The sequence below is a fragment of the Lepidochelys olivacea genome (assembly GCF_965140295.1).
Source record: "Lepidochelys olivacea isolate rLepOli2 genome assembly, chromosome: 2".
NCBI lineage: Eukaryota > Metazoa > Chordata > Testudines > Cheloniidae > Lepidochelys > Lepidochelys olivacea.
This window is the reverse complement of record NC_140412.1, coordinates 83312072-83331739: the sequence shown is the minus strand read 5'-3', so window position 1 is coordinate 83331739 and position 19668 is coordinate 83312072. Positions and strand designations below refer to the sequence as shown.

Here is a 19668-nt window from a genome sequence, read left to right as displayed (position 1 = left end):
ATGAGGCGTGGGATAATCCCATAAGAGACCCGAAACAACAATTCAAAGTTAAATTCTTTAACCAGGTGCTAGATTTTGCAGTACCACCAGTTCAGGAACGTTTCATGCAGCTCAAGGAACACAGCAGTATATTTGGGATGTTGTATGATATTCCCAAACTCCTCACTGTATCTGAAGAAGACCTACACCAGCAATGCAGGGCACTAGACAGTGTTGACACATGATGGATGACATGTGCGATATTGATGTGAGTGATTTAGGTGATGAACTGAAAGCCTTTTCAAGATAGATTTCAGCAGGATCAACTCTAAAGGCTGTTCTGGAATATATGTTCACAAATAAGATGACCACCCTCTTTCCAAATGCTTTTGTTGCTTTTCGTATAATTCTAACGCTTCCTGTAACCGTTGCCAGTGGAGAACGCAGCTTCTTCAAGCTGAAGTTAATAAAAACATATCTACGCTCCACAATGACACAGAAGAGGCTGGTCAGCCTTGCAGCCATCTCAGCAGAGCATGAGCTGGCCCAGACTGTGGACCTTCAGGAAGCAGTTCAAATCTTTGCGACCAAGAAGGCACGGGAAGGACCACTTTGATTATTCAAACAGATAAAAATGCCAGTGTTTACTATGCAGACAAGAAAAGTTACATTTGCTGTTCAGGCTTTTGAAAGTTAAGTGTTACTTAAAATTTTTGAACAAGGCATTTTAAGTTGTTAGTTCTCCTTTATTGGGGTAGGTAGCAAAGCAGTACCATGAGAGGGAGTAGAACAGGAAGAAGGCAGAATTGAGACCTTTCAGAGTTTTGGCCCAAGTGAGGGGGGCATGGGAGCGTCATTTGAGCTCCTCGCCTCAGATACCAAAATGTGGGCTGGCCCTATATGTTGCTATGGTATTTTTAATTACACTTGGAAATGGTTAAACCTTCAAATTATTGGAGTTGGGGAGACATTTAGGCCTTGTCTAGACTAGGAAAAAAATGTACTTTTTTCAGTTGAATTAGGTAAATTGAGCTAGTATAATTCTGTGGAAAGCCCCACTTGGCAGCGTAGACTCAGTTTAACAATCTGTCTAGCCTATAACTCAGCCTGTTAGAATTAAGGTGAAGATGTTACTGATGTTAAAGTGGGGTTTCAGAAACCCTTTTACTTTATAAAACTGCCCATATGCTGTAATATGTTAACATCTAAATATCTTTACTTGGTCTCTTCCTTTATATAGACTTTAGGTAAAGTTGGCCGTGTCCAGCAGATTTATTCAGACAGTGACTTAAAGGTAGAGGTTTGTGGAACCTCTTGGACATACAATCCAGCAGCTGTCTCAAAGGTAGCATCAGCAGGATCGGCTATAAGCAATGCATCTGGTGGTAAGTTTGTGTACTATTTAGGAATGTGTGGTTTTGATAAATAAAATTGTGTAAACTTAAAAAAAATTGATGATAAATATTGGTATGGCGCCTATATGAAGCAAGAATAATAATCTCCAGGAAAGTAGTTCCTACTGAGGGCTGGGGAATACTCCTATTGCAAAAGAATTTCCATGCTGGATTGTACCTATTGTCCATCTAGTCCAGTATCTTGCTTTAGAGGAAAGTACAAGAAACCCTGTAGTAGGCAGATGTGGGATAATCCACTTCTCAAAAAAGTAATCTTCACCTCTATTAGCTAAAAATCTAAAGCACTGTTTATCAGAATACAAAGAAATAGTGCCTAAAGGCCCTGAGTCAGGATTGGAGTCCTATTGTGCTAAGCACTGCAAAAATATATAATAGTGTCTGCTCCGAAAGCTTACAATCAAGAGATGATAGGTGGGAGTGAGGTAAAGATGTAAAATGGATTCCGTGACTTTCAGAGACCTCCATGATATTTTCTGCTTCATCTTCAGCCTGGTGCCCTGGGGCAGTGGGTGTTCTGGAGCTGTTAGTCCCCCTTCCCTCACAGATAGGGGTGCCCCCCCTTTTTTTTAAAGTAAAAGTCACAGCCAGGTCACGGGCTTCTGTGAATTTTTGTTTATTGTCCATGACCTGTCCATTACTTTTACTAAAAATAACAGTGACAAAATTTTAACCTTCATTATGAGGCAGGAAGAATAGAAGTACCCAATCTATCTTCTCCATACTGTTCTTTATTTCGAGATGGACTTCTGAGAAACTTCTTTATTATTAAACCTGTGCTTTCTGCTTTGGCCATGCCTTGAGTCTCCTCTCCTAGCCATATTTGGCTTTGATGCCTCAAAAACATTCTGGGTAGTTCTCATACTTTCTCCCATTGCCTCCTATAGATGAATGCTAAGTCCCGTTCCCCTAATACATAAAAATTTCCTGCGAGAGATACAGTAGGGCTGCAAAAAGAACAGGAGTACTTGTGGCACCTTAGAGACTAACAGATTTATTAGAGCATAAGCTTTCGGGGGTTACAGCCCACTTCATTGGATGCATAGAATGGAACATATAGTAAGCGGGGACACACACACACACACACACACACACACACACACACACACACACACACACACACACACACACACACACACACACACACACACACACACACACACACACACACACACACACACACACACACACACACACACACACACACACACACACACACCATACAAACTGTAAGAGGCTAATTAATTAAGATGAGCTATTATCAGGACAAAAAAACTTCTGTAGTGATAATCAAGATGGCCCATTTAGACAGTTGACAAGAAGGTGTGAGGATAGCTAACATGGGAAATAGATTCAATATGTGTAATGACCCAGCCACTCCCACTCTCTATTCAGACCCAAGTTACTGGTATCTAGTTTGCATATTAATTCAAGCTCAGCAGTTTCTCGTTGGAGTCTGTTTTTGAAGCTTTTCTGTTGTAAAATGGCCACCCTTAAGTCTTTTACTGAGTGGCCAGAGAGGTTGAAGTCTTCTCCTACTGGTTTTTGAATGTTATGATTCCTGATGTCAGATTTGTCTATTTATTCTTTTGCATAGAGACTGTCCGGTTTGGCCAGTGTACATGGCAGAGGGGCATTGCTGGCACATGATGGCATATATCACAGTGGTAGATGTGCAGGTGAACGAGCCCCTGACGGCATGGCTAATGTGATTAGGTCCTATAATAGTGTCACTTGAATAAATATGCGGACAGAGTTGGCAATGGGCTTTGTTGCAAGGATAGGTTCCTGGGTTAGTGTTTTTGTTGCGTGGTGTGTGGTTGCTGGTGAGTATTTGCTTCAGGTTGGGGGGCTGTCTGTAAGCGAGGACTGGTCTGTCTCCCAAGATCTGTGAGAGTGAGGGATCATTTTTCAGGATAGGTCGTAGATCTTTGATGGTGTGCTGGAGAGGTTTTAGTTGGGGGCTGAAGGTGACAGCTAGTAGTGTTGTGTTATTTTCTTTGTTGGGCCTGTCCAGTAGGGCTGCAGTAGCTGTAAGATGAACTGTACAGCTGGCATGTCACTTTGTGCGTAAAGCCCTGGGGGAAAGTCTGTATTTTTAGTTAACTTCCTCTAAAAAAGCAGAAATCCAATACACCGGCCTGTAAATCATTAACATTTTTCCTCTAAGTCCTAGTCCCATCTATTTGTGTTGTCAAAGCCAATCAGACAGGAATCCTAACTGTAGAGTGAAACTGATCATCTTTGAGTAAATTTGAAGTTTCTGAACTGATGAGAAACTGATGTCAGTGAGTTAGAGCTTTGTAGTGCTGAAGTGCTATACTAAGTCATAAATTGAACAGCTACTTGTGTAAGTCTCTTCAGATAGGAAAAACAGCCAAATTTGTTGTTCTCTGTTTGGAGTTGTGATCTTACATGCTTTGTTTGATATCTGTAGAGAGATTGTCTCAACTTTTGAAGAAACTGTTCGAAACACAAGAATCTGGGGACCTCAATGAAGAACTTGTTAAAGCTGCTGCTAATGGAGATGTAGCTAAAGTGGAAGATTTGCTAAAGAGACCGGATGTGGATGTGAGTGTCTTTTGTGTGTGATTTCTAACGCACAGGAAACGCAAGAAATCCCAAATCCTCTGCTAGGGATTCCCCTTGCATGGATGAATCCCCCGTGTACAGAGAGCTGGCATACCTGGTTCCTGTCCCTCTGCTCCATAGCCTCTGGAGGTAGGGAAGGGGCTAGAAACCACTGTGTTGCAGCCATCCACAGTGAACATATTTTTTTGTGCCATATGCCACCTGGCATGAATTAGAGCAGCCTTCAAGCTACTCTAAGTAGGGTTGAAGTAGAGAATTGAGTAGTCGTAAATGGTGGCTGTCCTTAACTTCTCTTATCTCCTGGGTGGCTTTGTGGGGTAGGGAGAACCATCCTCATCAGGCACTTCCCTAGACTGCTGAGCCAATCAAGCTGCTAGCTTGTTCTTCCTGATGTTCTTGCAGGACAGTGAAGAAGCTTCTTCCTCCTTCCTATAGTCAAAACACTTAAGAATCATAGGGCTCAGCTTGATTTAGAATGTGTTTCAGTTCCCAATCAAATACATATTTTCTTTTTAATGCATTTGCTTTTGAGGTCCAGAGGTTGGTCATCACTGGCCTTAAATGTTAATTTGAATTTTAAATTAGTTCAGATTTGTACAAGCAATAAAAAGGAGTCTACATGCATGGCTATAAGTCCCCTACCATAAATTAGGGGAAAAATAAATTCTGCAGAATACAACTGATTCCCTTCCAAGAAACCTGATTCTCTTTAAGAGTCCACTTTTGCAGCAGCCTGACTAAAATCTTCAAGCTAGCAATTTAATATTAAACTTTGGCATAAGTAAAAATCAGAATAATGTTATTTCTTCATTCTTGCTAATGAATAAGAAGTGTAGAGATGGAAAAGGCCTAATAGATTGTACTGTCCCCAAATATGGTCTTGACTTTTCGTTTTCCATTATTTGAAAGCTGCTCTGATGTTTGGTATGTTAGCCCTGATGGAGATGATTTAGGCAGAGTGCAGGTGAAATGAAAGTTTCACAATAAACAGTTTTTATAACACGGATATTTGCTGATATTACTGGTAGTAAATATCTGATGTTCATGTGTATGTATTGATGTACACTGTAAGTTAACTTCTCATTCTTAATATACTTTCAGGTGAATGGGCAGTGTGCTGGACACACAGCTATGCAAGCAGCCAGTCAGAATGGACATGTTGACATTTTGAAATTACTTCTGAAACAGAATGTGGATGTGGAAGCGGAGGTAATTTAATTTAAAATATGGACTGGTTTTTCTCTAATGGTGGAAATGCAATAAAGATCCCTTAATTGGTCATTTTAAAGTAAGCCTTTTATAATTTTGTAGTACAAAAGGAATTTGTTTTAAATCAATGTTTACACTTTAGGACAAAGATGGAGACAGGGCTGTTCACCATGCAGCTTTTGGAGATGAAGGTGCTGTGATAGAGGTTTTGCACAGAGGCAGTGCAGATTTGAATGCTCGCAACAAACGCAGACAGACTCCACTTCATATTGCTGTTAACAAAGGTCATTTACAAGTTGTAAAGACCTTGCTGGACTTTGGCTGTCATCCTAGTCTCCAGGTAAAACAAATTTTGACTTTCATTTTTTGTCTTCAGACTGTAAGATTTATGCAAGTATGGTATATGCAAGCTGCATGTAGATGTATAAATCTTCCTTTTAAGGCTGATGCATTGAATTGTTTTCTGTATTTCATATTGAGATTTAAAATGCACCTCTCTTGCTCTAGGCATGTGTATAATATTTTAAGCCTATATAGATTGGGTCAATGTACAAATATGTTTGTTTAACATGCAGATTAACTCTCTTCATCCAGTCAGCACCCCTTATCTTTCCCCACATATGTAATCTGGTAAGAGAGGCTTTGCAGCATGACCTGAAGGCCATCAGATTTAGACTGTCAGAAAAAGGTAGAAAACAACGTCCAGAGTTGAATCCATCAGACAGTATGTCTGCCACCAGACTTCCATTCAAACATGATGTGTGTTACTGAGAGCCTCTGCTGCTATGATATTACACAAGGAGGAAAAACTGCCTCTGTAAACTAATTGGAAACTAGTGGAAACGGTGCTGCAAAAGGGAGAAATACTGCCTCAAAAATGAACAAATAAAACCACACTTCTAAATAAGCAGGCAGCTACATTCTGTCTGAGCTGAAGCTTCAGCATAGCTGCATGCACAGTGCATTGCACATGTAAAGCTAAAGATGAAAAAAGATGGATAAATGTGCTGAGGTCAACATCTGAAAGAAAGGGTTGTAAAGCCTTAGGCAAATATGAATGATACAACACACACTTACTGTTGCCATCTGGATATCCTTGTGCTTCAAACTCCACCCGTTTTTCCTATTTGTGCACCTGGGAAAGAAGAGTTGAGAACTTTCTTAAAGCAGATAATGTAGCAATTGCTATTTTCTCAGTTTATTTCCTCCTGGCTGCCTACTTCCATCTTACAAGGGCTGAGGTATTATTTACAAGTATTACTTCCATCTTACTGAAGTAGAGTCTCAGGTAGCTAACTTTAATCCAGACCCCAGTTTCTATAAGTGTTGGATATAACAACCAGCCTGTTCTATTTGGTTCAGTCATAGGGACAATTCAGTGAAATTCAAATGGCCTGTGATATAAAGGAGGCTGGACTATATCTACTGATCCCTTCTGGCCACAAACTCAATGAATCTATGAAATTATACCAGCCAGAGCCAATGAAAATCAGAAAATCCCTGTGACAGTAATACATTGTCAGATTCTGCACATCTGAAGAGACATCTAATGCAGATTCAGTTAAGCAATTGATTTCACTGAGATGGATGAGAATGCAGGAGGCATTTGGGGTTAGGACTTGGCTGTAGCTAACTGGCATGTTCTTTAACTCTCAAGCCAACCCACTGCACAAAGGAAAACAATTTAGTCTACCTACAATAAGCTCAAGAAATCTGATTAGTTGGAATGAGTAAACTATATCATTTCATTTTGGTGGGCCAGTGCAGGATGTCTGCCAAATTTGGCAGATATTTCAATTTTGGTGTCTGCTATTCCCACAGTAAAAGTTCTAAGGGATCCTTTTTACACTATGCTGACGTGTGCTGCTAATTGATAAGCACTAGTGATGAAATCCTGGCCCATCTGAAGTCAATTGCAAAACTCCTGATGACTTCAGTAGGGGCAAGATTTCACCCAGAAGCATGAATCCTGAGAATGGGTCTGTGCAGCAGCACAGTGAACTCAACTAAACACATTTTCCTACTTCAGACATTATAGAACACTTATTTTTAATTTGAATTGTTGGGTTTTTGAACAAATTATGCACAAGTTGTTTCGCTTTTGGAGTAATGGTATATTTTTTCTTTAATTTGGACTTTTCAAAACTAAAACCCTGGCAAGCTAAAAAGTGAATATAAATTCTTTGGTCAGGTGTGTGCTGAAAAATTTCTGGCACCTTTGAACCATGTATTGTCTGGTTGGTACTAGCCATAAATTATTTACAAAATTTAATGTTGCCCTATGAAATCTGTCCTTTTGCTTCATTAAGAAGACAACCTTGTACAAGTTTAACTATCCTGAGGGGTGCACGTTTTTCATTGATCTGCTTTGTTCATATTATTTTTATTAGAGGAGGTTTTAGCTTGAATTTTTGTATGGCAATTATGTCTCAAACGTGACTAAACTTATGTATATATTTGAAATTTATGCTAGTAGACATTTGAATTTTTATAAATCTTGAATTTTTATAAATCTTGAATTTAAAGAATTGCTTTAATGTCTAACTTTTTTGTGATGCATGACACTTTTTATAGCAAATGCATGCAGAAAAAATGGCAGTTAATGACCTTTGTAGGTGATACTGAACTACAAATTGCCTACATACTTGAAAAATGTGCATAGCTCTTCGTTGTGTGCAGATTACACAGATCTACCTCTACTCCAGATCTGAGTCTGTCTAGACTGAGATCTGTGCGTCTCTCTGACATCTCTTCATGGATATTCAGCAGACAGCTAAAGCTCAACATGACTATAACAGAGCTCTTAATTTCCTTTCTCCCTACTTCTTTCTTTCACTCAGTGGTCAACACAACCATCCTATTGCTCAGGCCTGTAACCTGGGAGTCCTCTTTGATTCAGACCTTTCTCTATGTCCTCACATTCAGCCTATGTGTAAATCTTGATTTTTTTTTTTTCTGCATAACATCTCTCAGATACAGCCTTTCCTACCCATCCACACAGTAAAAACTTTTGAGCTGACTCTGATAAACGCATGTCTCAATCATTGCAGCGTTCTTTTCCCTGGTGTTGATGTTGCATTCTTGCCCCAATCATATCTACTCAGAATGCCGCTTCAAAAGTCTTTCTCCTAATGTGTTGCTTTGAGATGTTGCCTGTCTTTGCATCCCTCCACTGGCTCCCTCCTCTCTATTGTATCAAACATAAACAACATGTCTTCATTTTCAAGGCCCTTGATGTCCTACCCTCTTCCTACCTATCATCTCTCATTCACTATTGAGATGTCAGCTCCCGCCTCTGCTAGGCCAATAATTCCAGCCTTGTTAATTTTTCAAAAAAGCACCTCCATGCTTTCTCATGTGGTGCCCTTGCTATTGGGGCAGGAGCTCCCCATAAACAGCTGCAAAGCTACCTCCTCCAAATTCCTCCCTAAAACTGTATTCTGCCATGTTACCTACTTAAAGCTTGTGAAGTGGGCCACTGATATGCTGAGACAGTTACCTATCATGCTGATTAATATTGTGTCATTGTTTCCTTCTACTTCCCTTCCTGTCTTACATTTAGATTGTGGGCTCATTGAGGTAGTGACAGTCTGTTCTGTATTTTGTTGTTTTATGTTTGTGTAGTGTTTAGTAGTGTGGTGTCCTGGTCCCTGATGCTATGGTAATACAATTAATAAATAAATACATATATATTAACTTCTCCTTCAGACTGTCCTTATTCTGTGATTAAACTTCACCAAAAACTATTTTGACCAAAAAGCAGTATAAGTGTGCAGCCTGGACTGAAGTTATAATTGTAAGTGCTGGAAAATGGTATTAAAAATTATCTTGTATTTGCATCTCATTAGTTCCTATAGTGACATGTGAGACCTTCTTTTCCCATAAATTTCCTTTTTAAATAGGTAAATGTGGAAGCTGAAGAAAATAATTTCTATTTTTAGGATTCTGAAGGAGATACTCCGCTTCATGATGCGATAAGTAAAAAGCGTGATGACATCCTGGCTGTACTGTTAGAAGCTGGGGCAGATGTTACTATTACAAACAATAATGGATTTAATGCTCTCCATCATGCTGCACTAAGAGGGAATCCCAGGTAAAGTCTTGTTATCTTTAGTGTTTAGTTCATGATATTTGATTAAAGGAGGAAAAATAAGAAAAACATTCTGGTATTGCTGTAACTTTTATAGTAGATTTATTACACTGAAATGTTGCAAGCCAGATTTTTATCCAAAAATGAAATTTTGGAGAGAGACTTTGTTAAAATGGTTCAGCTATTGAGTATGAAAAGGAAGAGTGAGATGGTTGGCTATGTGGTGAGGGGAAGCAGATGCTCTGCCAATCATTTTAAAAAACTTTTTTTTTGTATACAACCATTAACCTGAGGGTAGAAAGTTGAAATTTTGAATGGAACGAACCTTTATGAAGAAGAGCCATTGAGTATTTCAGTGAAAATTTGAGATTTGGGAGTTAAGAGGCTTTGAAAACTGCATTTTGCACATGCACAGTAACTGAGATAGAGATATTTTTATTGGTTGGGTTGTGCCTGCATGTATGGTAGATAAATATACTTGGGAATGTGGGTATTTCTGAAATTGTGCAGTGAGCAAGGGCTCCATAGGAGCACAGTGATTTGCATGGTTAATTGTGTTCTCATATAGTTCAAGGTATGCTCAGAGTGAATCAAAGGCTGTCCTGGCCTAATTAATTAATTAAATTAATTTAATTAAAAATTAATTAAATTAATTAAAATATTTCGCCTAGGAAATTTCATAAAAAGTACTTTGAGGGAATATTAGGCTTTCAGATATGAGAATGCCATGGTTGTGGTTCCATGTGTAACCGTAACTCTGTCCCCTTGTGTGATTATCACATTCCTGTCTTGAGTCTTTGATCTTAAGTTACTATTTTTCAAGTAATAATGTAATATAGGTTTATAATTTTTTTGACCTATGCGTAACAGTTCATTCTTTAATTGTTGACTTGTAACCATATTTTGTTGTGTTCAGTAACTACACATTTTTTATAAAATCTTCATTTGTATATAATTTTAGTAGTTGGCTTTTTTGCATGATTTAAGCTGTTTGGAAAGCTTTCACTGTCACTGCTTGTGAAGATTTATTTATGGATAAATTACATTGTCCAGAGTTTCAGTCCAGCACTTTCATTAGCATTAAGTGCAAATATAATGGAAAATGTGATGTCATTTGCATGCAACTAAAGCAGCATTTTATGAATAAATGAAGTGTTAATATTTTTATTTCATTGCTTGTTTGAGCTGAAAGGTAATGGATTGTTTAGTAACAGAAAAGCTAATGGAGTTGCACGTGGAATTGTGGGTATTGCTTGGCCTGTAGAATCTTTACTAATTTTTGTGGCTAATACATGGGAAGAGAACCACGACTGACTTTTAACTCTTACATTTTCATGACTGGCGGTTAGGAAAATATTTACTTGTAATTTGTAGTGTCCATATGGAATCAGACACACATAATAAACACAGAAGCACATAGTAACATTTTTAGTTGTGTTGAATGCAACTACACTTTAATCCAGTGGAAATGATGTTATGAAGAATAGGAAAAATTACACTCAATTTTTTTCTACAGCACTCATCACCATAGTATCTAAAATAGGAAACGCTTCAAGGAGCTAATCAAGACACTAGACAACACAATAGCTGCACTCATTTGAAGGCACTTGCCTTTCAGACAGAGTCTGAAGCCGTGTTATTTTACTAGATTAATCAGTGCTCCTTGTTATCTAGGTAGCAGCAGTAGCCAAAAATACCAACTTCTGTCTCCAGCTTGCCAGGATTCAATGGGTCTTGCTCTGAGGACCCTGTCTAGTGACTGTGGTCCATGTGTTATTCACCTCAAGATTAGATTCCCTGTATTTGGGGTCAAGACCACTCTTACTCATTGAGACTAACTGCTTATTGGGCCACTGAAGCTGTCTGATCCCAGGGGGGAAATTTTAGGAGTTGGAATCCTTCTCTTCCATGATGGAACCCAGTGTGTCATCACCCCACAGTAGATCCAAATGAGCTCTACTCTGACAGTTCTCAGAGTGCGGTGCAAACCCACATTTCATAGAAACATTCCTGCAGTAACAAGCTTAAGAACAGTGATTGAGAGGTGGGAACATATTCCAGGTATAAGTGATTGATTGAACCCTGCGGTGGTACCTAGATACTATTGTGACTGAAAAGGAAAGGGTAGATTTATGTAGGTAACTGAGGTGCTTGTATGGCTCTCATATATTTATATAACTGAATACCTCCTAAGTGGTTTTCGTTTTAATCTTTTTCTTTTTTCCTTCTTTCTTAACGTATCGAAGAAATAGTTTGATTATTTCATACAAAAATGTATGAGTGGGTGAGTATTTTCCACACTGATACGAGAAGAAATTAAGAGAAAATCTCATGAGGTTTGCATTTTGTTATGAAATTTTCATGGCCCCTCATCTCTTGCCAGAGTGGTTTGTGTAGTCCCAGGTGCAGTTTTGTCTGCAGCAGTCGCAAACTTCCACTATTGGTTGTCCGTTTCATTGCCCCTCCTGCTAGTCTCCTTCCAGTTAAAACTAGGGACCTGTTAGCTCGGATACTTCGTTCTTAACTGTTGTGTTGTATCATATATAGAGTGGCACTTTGTTAAATAGAAGGAACATAAACTATTTAAGGCTTTATAAGTCAAAACCAGCACATTAACTGGAAGTAAATTTAAAGGTAGTGCCGTCTTTGCACCTGATGAGTTCCCGTGGTGTCGTGTGAGATCTTGGTGTTTTACTAGATTATCTGTAATTTTCACATATCTTGAAGCCATAGACTTGTGTGGAGAATACTGCAGTAATCCAGTCTCAAGGTGACAAGGTCTCATGAGTAAGTGTGAAGACCACATCACAAAAGGACCCAAACCTCTTGCCAAATTTAGATAGATTTAATTTACTTCAGAAGTGCTTGGATTATACAGCAACGCTTACTATTAAGATTAGATGGATGATGGCAAGAGATCCCTAGACATCCAGAAGCATCCAGAAGCAGCTGTGCGTCTACTACCCCCCTACATTCCACTTTGAGAGGTTGCTAGTCCTACTAATAAACAGCAGGCAGACCTCGTTAAGAGTAACTGTGTAAACTCTACTAGAATCTTCAAGTGTGTCAACACCTTGTCAGTAGTATTGAAGGCAGTTGTTCTAAAAGACTTGTCATAGACATTTGACTCCAAGATTGTTCCCAACCACAACTATTGTGTTTTTCTCTCATATGGGGAGACTCCAGGATGGTATGGAGATGGGGTCAGACAGCTAAGGACTCTTAGAAGTTTCTGGAAGAGTTCTGTCATGACTCAGTCTCTTCTCTCCCCCCACAGGAGATTTGTGATAGTTGATGTATCAGTAAAGCAATGTTGTTTGTTTGAATAAAGGTTTAACGGCCTTTTTTAAAAGTTGGTCTCCAGCAATGGCCTTAGCACCTCTCTTTTGGCATTCACCTGCAAGTAGAGGCCTGGAACTAATGCACATTGTGGCTCATACATTCTAGCACACCAAGAGTGCCAGTGAGCATCGTGGCTGAAACTCAAGCAAAGATAACCCCTCTCCCCCCAAAATAAACCAATCAACTAACAAGCTGTTTTATGCTACGACTCTAGAGACCATTAAGTTAACAGAGCAATACACTTCCAGATGCTTTACCTTTAGCCTAGCTCTCACAAAACCTCGTGCAAATTTGGTCACTGGAGATAAATCATTGAGGTAAACGTGGTTCAACTTTGTTGATATTATTAGGCTATTATATCTAGCACATTGAATTATGTTGAATTGCAAAGTTTTAATATATTGCCATTTCAGTTTTTAATTTGATCATTGCTTATTTCCCAATGCCTTCTTTCTAATGTTTTGTTTTAATTGACAATCTGAAAAATCACTAAATGTTTAATTGATTTTTGGATATTAAGTAGAAAATATTAAATTAAAACAAGGCAGTAAATAGTTAACTGGTTTATAGTTTTAGATAATTCAGAATTTTTTTCTCCGCATTTGTCCTTCTATGAAAGTGTGCTTGTGCGGATACAGTAAGTGTGTCTTAATGATCATATGTTGATTACGGTCAATAATCAGAATCCTAATGCTTGAGTTTTAATTATTGTAACAAGTAGGATATTTTACCCCTATGTGTGTACATGTATGAAAGAACAATCAGTGTAGAATAACAGTTTTCTTGGCTTTTATAGTAGAATGTAAAATGTATACAATACAGTAGACCTTATTTCGTATGTGCCATAGATATACTTGATGCTTAAAGGAATTGCTGAGTAAGAAGAATCAATTATGTTCAAGATAGATGGAGGAAGTGTGTAGAAATTTCATTTTTATTTAACAGAGAACCTTGTTACAATTTTTGAGTCCACCTAAATAGACCACATTGTTACAAACTCATTAGCTTCAGCCTTTTAACCCTAAAGATAATGAACCCCATTGATCAAAGTTGTAAAGACATTTCTCTAATTTTGAGATATGTCCATTTCTTACATTAACCAGCTTTTACAAGAACCAAATAGAAACAAAAATAGGACTTGAGTATATATTACGGGTCAATCATATATTTTCCAAATTACCATAATCATGGTTATATTTAACTTGTCCAGAAATCTTCTGTTGCTTCAAATATTTTGAGCTAAAGAATGTAGCTGTGAAGAGTGAGTGAGTGCACTTGTCCCCATAGCCGCAACCGTCTTGATTCTGCATTCTGTCTTGGGAATAAAACTTAAAGAATAGTGGAATTAACATCTTAAATTGAATAGTCTTTTTGCACAAAAGAACTTCTTAAGTAATGGCTGTACAGATTACCATCCTTTGTTGGGCATCCATATTACCAGTTCATCAAAGGAATAATTCAAAGTTATAATTTTAGTATAGTTTAGCTTTAAGTGGGAACAGAAGCTGAATGTCTCACAGTTAGATGCACTTTTCAAATACTTTTCTTTAGTATTGTATGCCATATGTTTTGCTGCAGAGACTAATTTGTTCACAAACTAGTAATTACAATTTGGGAGATTATACATGTCTTTAAAATGGTGTTGGAAATCCTTTTGCTATTATCTGTTTTGGTATTTGTATTGGGTGAATTCATGTTATATATGGGTGAGGTACTGAACTGGTTGTTGGTGGTGGAATAGAGAAATGGGATTTGTCAAAAGTATGTTTAGCGTAAGAATTACAGGAGTACTTCGCGGGGGAGGGGGTGTTATTCTCAGACATATTTGGATGACTAAGTTGCCAGGGCAATAAGTTGGGTGTAGGGGAAGTGCTAATATTTTAGTAATTTTTCTAAAAGGATGAAAATTATCTTGACTTGGTATTTGCACTTAATTCAGTAAGTGCATGTGATCCAATTTGGGAAGCTGAACATAAAAGACATTCGCTTAAAGAAGGTATTAAAGTATAGAAATAAGTTCTAAAAATGCTTTCACAGAAGACTTTTCTAAATGTGAGTGGGGAGGGAATATAATCTCTCAGGGTTAGACCTGCGATTAGGTAGCGAATTAGAGTGTAGCATCAAGGTCAGTGACAAATTTATTAGCTGTTAATTGTAAATAATATTCTCAACATGTACAAAATGCAAATACACTTGCTACCCTTAGGAATTTCCTCTCTAGTACAGTATTGTTAGAAAAAGATTATCTGTGAAGCAGAATAAATATGATGATAGAGTACATTTCCCCCTCTCCCCCCTCCCTTTGTATGTGTTTTTAAAGCAGGAGGGAGAAACCTTTAGAAAAACCAGGAAGCAATACATGACTGAACAATCAATTTATTTGAATGCCTAATTCTTTTCTTATAGAAATTACCATTGGTACCATTTTTTTACTAAATAAGAACAGAAAGCGAAACACAAGTAATTCCACAATTAAATGTTTATCTAGAAATACAGCCTTTGGGACATCCTGAAGTATAACTGAATACCATACTTTCACATTTGTTTCTTTCTGTTGACAGTGTGCATTTAATCTGTCCAGAATAGTTGAAGCATGTTCAAAGTTGCCATTATACAAGTGTTAAGTCCATTATTGAAAATAGTTGATATCCTGTCGTGATCAATGCATAGCTACAGCTGGTTGAAGGGGACCAAATCCATTGAAGAGGTGATTTGGTTCCATTTTACCAGCTTTAGCAAAGCATTGGAGTGCAGGAAGGCTGTAACTTTTTATAACAACACAGCTGGGTTTTTTAACTGTACATGTATAATTTTAAAAGTACACACATTTTTCAGCTATAAATGTTATACTTATTGACACTTTGCTTTTGATTTTTAAAGTAATTGAAGATTTAACTTAAGTCATTTTTGGAGGGAGGGCAGGAAGGAAACATTTACCCCAGAATGCCTTATACAATTTACCAATCTGTTCTGTCTTCTAGCACCTTTGTAGGCACAATTTGTAACTATGGGTTAGCCTCATGTTAAAGTACAGTTGCAGTGTTAAAAGTTTTTTCTTTTGATTAATTTTGGAGTCGTGTTTGGATTTATGTATAGCGCCACTTATATTTATTCCTTTTACTCATTAAATTAAATTGCACTGGAGAAGGCAACACTCTTCCTGTCTCGCCACGCTCCCCCGCCCCCGCGTTATATCTTGCTGCTGCTTTAGTACAATAGTTGATTAGCACAAGTAACAGATTAGGTTGTGGAAAGAGGAGTATTGTAGCCTCTCTCTTATAAATGTCAAGTGCTTTTAATTCATTTTGGTACATTTCTGCTTAGCGTTCACTTTAGGAATTCCCATATATACACTATAGTAGACTGGAATTTTTTTCTGTTGACACTTCCTTTCTCTTTCTGTACAAACACCTGATGTTATCAATCTGGAATTTTCTTTATCTAAAGCCCTTTTAGGTGAAAGGTTCCTTAACACACTACATATCTTTTATAAGTAGAGTTAAACGTGCTTCTATTTCATGCATTTTCTTAAAGGTAATTTGTGCTGGTAAACTGCAATAGATACACTAAACAGACAAATATTGCATTTGAAGACCTGTGGGGGTTTTTTAAGCTTTGCCAGGGAGACATTAGTTCAAACCATGCACTAATAATGCTCCTGTCAAGTGTAGTCTTCATCTGTTTGTTGTGAAATCTAGTGATGAAATTTATGTAAATATATTTTTTACACCATCTATCCTAATAGAAACCTAGCAGGTGCGTCATTTGAACTTAAGCATTAAAGACAGCTATAAAAGTGGCTTCTATTTTTACCGGTTATACAGGAGCTGTGTTACAGATCCAGCTGCTCAAGTGTGCTTTTGGATGGCAATACAGTTTCATGTACTGGCCATATCGGGGCAAAAAAATGGCCATGGAAAACAGCAGTGTAGCATTTGATAATGTCAGCATCTGTTATCCCTGTCAGTCACACAGTTGAAATATTTGAGTTACAACAGTGTCAGCAGATGCCCAGAGTTCAGCATGTGCTCAGTTAAAATTGAACAGCTGACCTAAGTGATGGATGTGACATTTTAGAGTGACTGAGTATATTCTTAGAGATATGTTAACATGAGCTAGCAAGAAGCCATGTCAATATATAATTTTAACTTTTATATCTCTCTGAGAACTGTCATTTTGTTTCATAGTAGAATTGCTGTCTTATTATGGCCTAGCAAGAGAGGATTCAGCATCAGTGGCTCGCTATAAAGAGCCTGTCACAATAAGTTTGATCTTTAGTAAAGATAGTCAGATATGTAGACTGAAACCTACATATCAATTGCTGACATAAGAAGGAAAGCTTCAGAGAAGTAAATGAAGTTGTGTCCACTTACTCCAATAGTGAATTTGGCTCTGTCTGTAAATCTGTCAGTTACGAGCCTAGAAGCTAAACAGCATTACGAAACCCAGTAGAGTTGCTGATAGTTCAGCTTTTTTCCATTATAAAACAGCTTGTAATTTGGAGGTTGGAGTTCTATACAGGCTGCATTCCAAGATATTTGATCATGTGGAAAATAACTTTCAGACCAATTTATTAAAAATTACCTTATGACTACAGTTACATTACTTTGATTCCTTTTTATATAAGTGTAATTCTACAGTTCCAGCTCAATACTTGTTTGTAAAAAATATCTGGTGATACCTAATAATTTTTGGTATTTCGTAGTGATTAAAAAACATTTCATTTGAAAAATGGCACACGTATCCAATAAATTAATATTTTTGAAGGCATAATTATCCATTGGATCTCTTACATTTGAGATTTTCCTTTCCTGACACAAAAAATTATCCCAGAATTTTAAAATATTAAAATAAAAAACCGAGTGGACTCAGAATCTTTATTCTTTAATCTGGGCCAATTGTGCCTGTTACGACAAGCATATATGATATGCAAGGATTACTGTTCGGATTCTCGTGTAATATCTATACATGATTAGGTGCAGCATAAGTCATTCGTTACTTAAAAATTTCTTCGTGTTGAGTGATTTTAGTCAGAGCCTGAATATGTTCGTGTGTTTTAGTTAACATTAATTTTAGAAATAAATAAATGGCATGCTTCTGTTGACAGCTTCACCTTTCTTATTTTTCATATAGTTTTTACAATTACATCTTACCAAATTAAGGGTTTCATAATTTAAAACTGAAATTTTAGGTGAAGAGTTGAAGGAGCAGAAGTATAAATTGGATAATTTAATATGTAATTCAGAATTGCTTAACCAATTTTGTTAAAATTAGACTACAATTTTCAGAAAAATATAGGAATCCTGTGTTCTGTCATTCCTGTGTTTTTGTTTTGTAATCTGTCATTAGCCTTAATCCGCTGACTGGCAGCTGTGGCCTAGAAATCTCTGCATTGTCACTTTACATGCATGAACCTGACACTGCAGTTTATTCCATCCAAGCTCTCAGTGAGTTTAATAAGGGTTGATTTGGAGAAACACCAGACTTGTGTGTCTAAAGTATTAGAATTTGTATATGGTAATTTAAAATTATTTTGAAAACATTTTTCTCTTGTGTTTGCTAAATCAAAGACGAACTGCCAAGCAGTTTCTTACAACGGTGTTAATTACTCGGTAGACTCCATAGACTCAGTGTCTATGAATTATTAGGTAAACTTAATTTTGGAATCAGAGCATGGTCTGCAGACTTAAGATTTTTTTTTAAAAATCACATGCCTCATTTCTTCAGATAATCTTTAAAAAAGTCTGTTTTAGTTGAATAAAGTTAGGGTACAAAAGATTATCCTGAATAAGATTGACAATCAGTTTTGCAGATAGATTATATATTTTATCCAGAGTGTTCTGGTGTGATTGTTTGCATTTCCAAACTTATATTTTGAATTTATAAACAAAAACCCTGAAGTTTTTGTTCATAACTTATCTACAACCAATAACAGAACTTTCTCTACCCACCCTCTAAATAAGTGTCTTGGGATAATGTTTCATGATTCATAAGCAATAAGTGATTTTACTTTGGCAGTAGCAAGTGTCATCTGACCCATACCAAGTTAATTTGCCACATGAAAGTCATTCAAACAATAGGAGACCTGTTTCTTCCAGCTGCAGTTTAGTTTCCTCTTACTGGTTGTTCAGTGCCTGCCAAAAATACATACTTCTTTACATTCCATAGCATTGTATGTTCATATGGGTACATAAAGAAGTATGTACTCTGGGCAGGAATACATATAGTTGCTCAGCTATCTGTCAAATGAATCTGAAAGTATTTTGCTTTTTCGTTCCTTTCCTTGTTAGAAGATGCAGAATGCCTGTTGTCATTTCTTTAAAAGAACAATCTTGTAATAAACTTGTTATAAGCTAACTTTTTTACTAAGACTGAACTTTACAATGCAATTTACCTGCAAAGTGACTTAAAGTGTATTACAGTTCCATGTTCCGTGATGACATGGACATTTGAAGCACTTATCCAGATTTTTGTTGTCTCTTGGTGTTCATTCTGGCTGGCCAGTTTTGAAGGTAGAGCTGTCATTGATGGGTGGCTTTGCAAAGTACTTTCCTGGAATGGATAATTGTAGTCCACCATAAGAACTTCAGTTTTCTTTGAGTCTTCTGCCAGATTTCCATGGTGGTATACAGATTGCATTTAGTATCCTGAAGGGAAGTATAAACTCATCTAATATGATGGAAGGAAATAACCTTCACCCCTTTCCCCCCACTCAAAAAATCCTTCCCCCCAGGTCTAGTATCTCTACTGCAGATCCAGACTTAAAACAAAACAAAAAAAAAAACAACCAAAAACAAAAAAACCCTCCCACAATGCTGATGATCCTGCTAATTGAAAAGATGATGACATTGAATTTTTAAAAAAACTATTGTGGCAGGATTTGGGCTTTTAGCGGGCCATAGGTCATATGTGATAGCTAGTGCTTATTCAGCACTTCTGGAATAGTTTTTTTGAGTTTGTGTAGTCGCCCACCTGCTTCAGTCGCAGAATCTTTTTCAGGCTTGCAATATCAATGCCAGTTTACATAAATGATAAATGTTCACC

The 19668-nt window shown here is 37.3% G+C and overlaps 1 protein-coding gene across 3 annotated transcripts in view; it reads left to right on the top strand.

Moving 5' to 3' along the window:
• MIB1 (MIB E3 ubiquitin protein ligase 1) overlaps positions 1-19668 on the top strand; it is a 101249-nt gene that overhangs the window by 26914 nt on the left and 54667 nt on the right. For all 3 annotated transcript variants that reach the window (XM_084620434.1, XM_084620436.1, XM_084620435.1), the window contains exons 8-12: positions 1220-1364; positions 3829-3962; positions 5085-5192; positions 5335-5532; positions 9134-9285. In XM_084620434.1, the coding sequence (XP_084476560.1) occupies positions 1220-1364; positions 3829-3962; positions 5085-5192; positions 5335-5532; positions 9134-9285 (737 nt within the window). The remainder of the gene's footprint in view (positions 1-1219; positions 1365-3828; positions 3963-5084; positions 5193-5334; positions 5533-9133; positions 9286-19668) is intronic.